Genomic DNA, 5,989 nt, shown 5'->3' with positions numbered 1-5,989 from the left:
TACTCTGGGGGAGGAGCTTATATCGGAAAAGTGGTACGAGTATGAGAAATGCGCCATCACTGATGATGCTACAGGAGGGCCACTAGTGATGACGGGTCCAGGTAACCCGGGGTCACCGGTGCATAGAAGCCCAGACCAAGCTTGGCATTAATCTGCCCATCCAAATAATTTGTATGTTTTTTGTTTTTAAAGCTGAACTCCGAGATCATCGGATATCACCCTCATACAAGAGTCCCGTGTGTTCTTCTCGGTGAGCTTTGTGTATTTCTTCCAGATCTGTGCAATCATCCCGTGTGAGACTTTGGAGCTTCCTGTTATAAAGACCGCTCACTGCTGCTTTCTCTCCTTGTGCAGGGCGACTGGTCTCGTCTCCGCCCCCTCCTGTAATAAAGACCGTTCACTGCTGCTCTCTCTCCTTGTGCAGGGCGACTGGTCTCATCTCCGCCCCCTCCTGTAATAAAGACCGTTCACTGCTGCTCTCTCTCCTTGTACAGGGTGACTGGTCTTGTCTCCGCCCCCTCCTGTAATAAAGACCGGTCACTGCTCTCTCTCCTTGTACAGGGTGACTGGTCTTGTCTCCGCCCCCTCCTGTAATAAAGACCGGTCACTGCTGCTCTCTCTCCTTGTGCAGGGTAACTGGTCTCGTCTCCGCCCCCTCCTGTAATAAAGACCGTTCACTGCTGCGCTCTCTCCTTGTGCAGGGCGACTGGTCTCGTCTCCGCCCCCTCTTGTAGTTGCCTGTAGTGGGATGAGCCTGCGGTCCACTCCCACAGCTCTGCACAGGCTATGTGCAGCACAGGGATGATGTCACTGCTACTTTTACAAGGTGATCATTTGGTGCACACAAAGTGGATTTATATCCTCTGTGGCTATTCAGGATATATTGAAATTAGAATTTTGTGGAGGAGTGAGCATTCCTAGGCAGGATGTATTTGCATGCAGATCACCTAGAAAACATTCTCATGTGACGCTAAGTCTCCATGACTGAAAGAACTGAAATCCAATGAATGCAAGGGGCGAGGCCAGGGGAATTCAGGCTAGGGAGGAAAGCGCTAGATGAAGCTGGACGTCCTCCAGCCAGGTAATAAAGTGAGTTCTATCTGACTTGCTGCAGCTTCTAATGTACCTTGTGAGAAGCTCCCAGTGACATCAGAGGAGCCGGTACAACTGTGCAAGACTGAAGGGGAGGATGGAGGTCAGATAGAAGACTGAAGGGAAGGACGGAGGTCAGATAGAAGACTGAAGGGAAGGACGGAGGTCAGATAGAAGACTGAAGGGAAGGACGGAGGTCAGATAGAAGACTGAAGGGAAGGACGGAGGTCAGATTTTATAGATTGCAGAGTAAAACAGCCCTGAATTTCTATCTGCAGGCCGAGGGACCACACAGAGGACTTTTGCAGGTTCAGCTTCCTGTTTGGGATTCATCCCTACGTCTATGTAATGGACCAGTTATTTCGGATTAGTTCATCACCATACAGGAAGTTATCTCCCTTTATTATCTTCTTTTTTTCTCCCCGTCATGTCTCCGTGTTTTACTGAGAATAAATATAATCTGCTTCCTCAGCACAGGATCCAACCACATGACGAATGGCGCGGCAACATGGCGGTCAGTAGAACATCCTCGCGGCGTGCCCGCTCTACACTCTAATTGCTGGACAATCAATACGTTTCCAGTAAATCTCACTTCCTGACGTCCTCCTTGTAATGCGCCGAGTACTAAAAGTCCCGAAAAACAACCGGCGCGGCTGAAAAGTGCCGAGCCAGCGTCGTGACAACTAATTGCGAGGAGTAATCACTTCTGCGATGACCCGCGAGGCCTCTTCAATAACGCGGGGACATGAATTAACTCTTGGCATCGCCACAGAGAATATCTTGGCAACGCTGCGGCCCCCGTGAACGTTACTTTATGGCAAACAACAAATGAGATTCGGCTTTTAGGCAACGAGCTCCCCGACATGATTCACGGCTGAAGTTTTGAGTAGGTGCGTTCGCGCCGCGCGACAATACAAAACGCTTTATTGATCGCCGTATATCAGCCACGACAGCAGACAATTATTGAAGATTTAAATCCCGGGAAGAGAGCTTTACACGTCATGCGCATTTATCAAAACAGTTTAGCAAACTCTTTTAATATCTCACGCCGGCGATTATTGACTCCGCCTGTCAGGTTGTGTTTGTTCAGGGTAAGTGCTCCTGTTTGTAGAAATTAAATGGACAGATTGTTTGCCCCCCCCCTCCGACAAAATAAATAATGAATCGAGCCAAAGGAGGAAGATGGATGGTCTTCACCGCGGCTTGAAGTGTGGCGGGGATGGAAGCTTTGATGAATGTGAATCATCTGTCAGAGCTTCCTGTATGATTATCCAGACAGAAACAGTCATTCATTAGAAGAGATTCCTCGTGCTGCCTCCTCAGATATTTGTTTCCAGAGAAAATTAGACAAGAAAACAGAAAATACTGAAAAGGTGCCGAATCTCACAAATCAGAGACAGAGGGAAGGGGAGCTTCTCTTATGTATGGTTCGGTCTGGGGGACACACTGGGCCAAGGGTGGAAGTGTCTACAAAGTATACAATGATTGTAACACCCAGACAGTTCTTCCTCTCCTAGGCTGACCTGGAGAGAAAGGGGAGACTAGAGGATAGAGGAGAGATAGAGAAAGAGGATAGGAGAGAAAGAGGAGAGGAGAGATAGAGGAGACTAGAGGATAGAGGAGACTAGAGGATAGAGGAGACTAGAGGATAGAGGAGAGATAGAGGAGAGATAGAGGAGACTAGAGGAGAGATAGAGGAGACGAGAGGAGAGATAGAGGAGATGAGAGGAGAGATAGAGGAGAGGAGAAAGGAGACGAGAGGATAGAAGAGAGGAGAGGAGACTAGAGGAGAGATAGAGGAAAGAGTAGAGGAGACTAGAGGAGAGATAGAGGAGACGAGAGGAGAGATAGAGGAGATGAGAGGAGAGATAGAGGAGAGGAGAGGAGAGATAGAGGAGAGGAGAGGAGAGGAGAGATAGAGGAGACTAGAGGAGAGATAGAGGAGACTAGAGGAGAGATAGAGGAGACGAGAGGAGAGATAGAGGAGATGAGAGGAGAGATAGAGGAGAGGAGAAAGGAGACGAGAGGATAGAAGAGAGGAGAGGAGACTAGAGGAGAGAATAGAGGAAAGAGTAGAGGAGACGAGAGGAGAGGATAGAAGAGAGGAGAGGAGAGGATAGAAGAGAGGAGATGAGAGGATAGAAGAGAGGAGACTAGAGGAGAGGAGAGATAGAGGAGAGGAGACGAGAGGATAGAGGAGAGAATATAGGAGGGGAGATATAAAGAAGAGGATGGAAGACAGAGGGGAAGAGACAGGAGAAGAGAGGAGAAGGAGAGAGGAGAAAGAAGAGGAGAAGGAATAGAGGAGAGAGGAGTTAGGCAAGAAGAGAGAAGACAAGAGGATATAAGAGAGAGAAGAGAGGGATGGAGAAAGATAGAACAGAGAGGAGAGGGAAGGTGAGAGTAGATAGAGAAGAGAGAAGATATAGGGGAGAGGAGAGTGGAGAGAAAAGAAAGGAGAGGGGAGAGAGGTGATCACGGAATGGAAAGAGGGGAGGATAGTAGAGAGAAGATAGGACAGTGGAGAAGGAAGAGGAGAGGGGAGTAGGCAAGGAAAGGAGAGGAGGAAGAGGGGAGTAGGCGAGGAAAGGAGAGGAGGAAGAGGGGAGTGGGCGAGGAAAGGAGAGGAGGAAGAGGGGAGTAGGCAAGGAAAGGAGAGGAGGAAGAGGGGAGTAGGCGAGGAAAGGAGAGGAGGAGAGAGGGGATGCAAGGAAGGAACGGAAAGGAGAATACAGGTATAATGGATGGGGAGCTGAGGAGAGGAGCAGAAAAGAAGAAAGAAGAGTGGAGATGATGAGAGGAAACTAAAGACATAAAGACAGTTTCCTGGTTCCGGCACTCACCTGGATTTGTCTCCTCTTTCGCTAAGTTCCAGGTAATGGGCGACGTCATCCGGAGTGAGCACATGATCATCACTGACTGACAAGGTGATGGGCGCCGTATGGCTGAAGTGCAGGGAATCTGGCGGAGTCTTTTTCCTAGCAATGTTTGGCTGTTTATGATTGTTGTCTTGTTTCGTTTTGGAATAAGAGGAGCGTCCAGGGATTCTGCAAGAAGAAGTAAAGGCAGACCGTGTGAGCCCACTACATATGGCACCTGGGTAGATTATTATGTTAGCATCCCTGCTTTATGACTGCTTGAGATAAGCCCAGTTAGCCTAATGACTAATGTGACCAAACACGTCCAAGTCTTACCAATTGAAAAAAATTCTCTACCCTGATAACTTCACTTTGGTTTAGTTGGTGGCATCATATTCATGAAGATGACTCCTTTCAATTGGATGTAGGAATTATGGAAATAATAACTAAACATGTTTTTCTTTAAGAGGTCCTTAAACCTTTGCAGGTTCCAGACCTAAACCAAGAAGTCACTTACATTTTAGCCTGGGTCTCCGGGGCTGACTCCTCATCTGGTGGAGGGACAGGGGGCGGTGGCAGAGACAGGGTGTAGGGTAGGAAGTCCATGAATTTCAGAGAAGTCGTGTACTGCAGAATTTTCGGAGAACTCAAAGTCTTCATAACTTTAGCGTATTCCACTGAGAGAGCAAGAAGAGATGAAAGTGTGAGAACGGACAGAAAGTAATACAATGGAACATTAAACTAATTCCAGTACATGCAGTTAGGACGTACTTACCTTTTCCTGATGGGGCTCCGTCCAGACTCTTCACACTGGGAACGCTGCCGCTCTGATCGGCCGCCTGACTGCATGGGGACAGGGGAGCGCTGTTCACGTGGTGAAGCTCTGTTTAAAATAAAAGATTCCCTGGTAAGTAAATCTTAAATATTATCCACAGGTCATGAAAAGTGGTCGTCAGGACAAACAGAACGGGTGAATCTCCACCAGCAGCAATAAAAATCCAACCACACTCCTAATCCATCCGCACTCCATCAAAAACAAAACAAAAAATGTTTGGCTTAAAATATATGGGGGTGAAAAAATTAACTATTAAAGAACCAGTGAAACTAAAACTAGGAAACGTTTTTGCAAAACTGACTTTCAATCTGGAGCTGCCCCCGTAGTATTTCTATTCTGCCACTAGATGTCGCCAGTCATGCGGGTTCAATGATGGCCAGTGTTCAATAGACGTGTGCGCCGTCAAAAAATGTGTTCCGTTTCGTTTCGTTCCGTAATATCCATTATTTCGTATTTCGTAATTCTTATCCGAAACTCAATTCGGATTCGTACGAAATACGGATTTTCGTTAGTTTCGGCACATTTTCGTAACTTTACGAACATTCGTTATGATGAAGTTAAAAAGCAAAAATACCTTTGTTAATATCGGAGTCGATGTGGTAGTTGTTTTTGTATCCGAAATACGAATTCCGTTAACGGATTCCGGATCCGAATTTTGTATTTCGGACTTTAAAAAAAACTACCTTCAACTCCAATATAAATATACTTTGCTTTTTAACTTCAATATATAACGAATGTTCGTAACGGAACGAAAATACGTCAATGGAACTTCGTATTTCCTGCCAGTGTATTGAAATGCAACTCTCAGCAGCAGCGGATCCGTATTTCGGAATTCAAAAAAAAATCTTGTCATGTTGTTCAACCTCATTTACAGGGGTAATATTAGTTCCCGTTTCAAAGAAATTTGGACCCGAAATTCGTTAACGGAATTTCGTATTTCGGATATAATTCGGAAACTGCAATTCGGATTTCGGATGCTTACGAATCTACGAATTTCAGGAAAATTTGTACGAATTTCGATTCGTAACGAAACGAATCGCACAGTGGCGGAACTACCGCCGGTGCAGGCGGTGCGGGCGCCCGGGGCCTCAGGCTCTGGAGGGGCCCAGCAAGTTGCCGGCCGCCGGATCGTTATCCAGCGCGCGGCGGGCCCCTGGTCTCTCCGCCGGGAGTGTCGGATCATCCGTTCATCCGACACTCCTGG

General features: G+C 47.2%; 1 protein-coding gene across 1 annotated transcript in view; it reads right to left on the bottom strand.

Moving 5' to 3' along the window:
• Window positions 1-5,989, bottom strand: part of ROBO4 (roundabout guidance receptor 4) — a 71,081-nt gene that overhangs the window by 15,192 nt on the left and 49,900 nt on the right. The window contains exons 17-19 of the mRNA XM_018564973.1: window positions 4,726-4,833; window positions 4,468-4,627; window positions 3,936-4,139 (exon numbers count right to left, since the gene is read on the bottom strand). Coding sequence (XP_018420475.1) covers window positions 3,936-4,139; window positions 4,468-4,627; window positions 4,726-4,833 — 472 coding nt within the window. The remainder of the gene's footprint in view (window positions 1-3,935; window positions 4,140-4,467; window positions 4,628-4,725; window positions 4,834-5,989) is intronic.

The sequence above is a fragment of the Nanorana parkeri genome, unplaced genomic scaffold (assembly GCF_000935625.1).
Source record: "Nanorana parkeri isolate BGI_ZX_2015 unplaced genomic scaffold, ASM93562v1 scaffold802, whole genome shotgun sequence".
Classification (NCBI taxonomy): Eukaryota; Metazoa; Chordata; class Amphibia; order Anura; family Dicroglossidae; genus Nanorana; species Nanorana parkeri.
The sequence above is the reverse complement of the archived record's forward strand: the minus strand, read 5'-3'. Positions and strand labels throughout refer to the sequence as shown.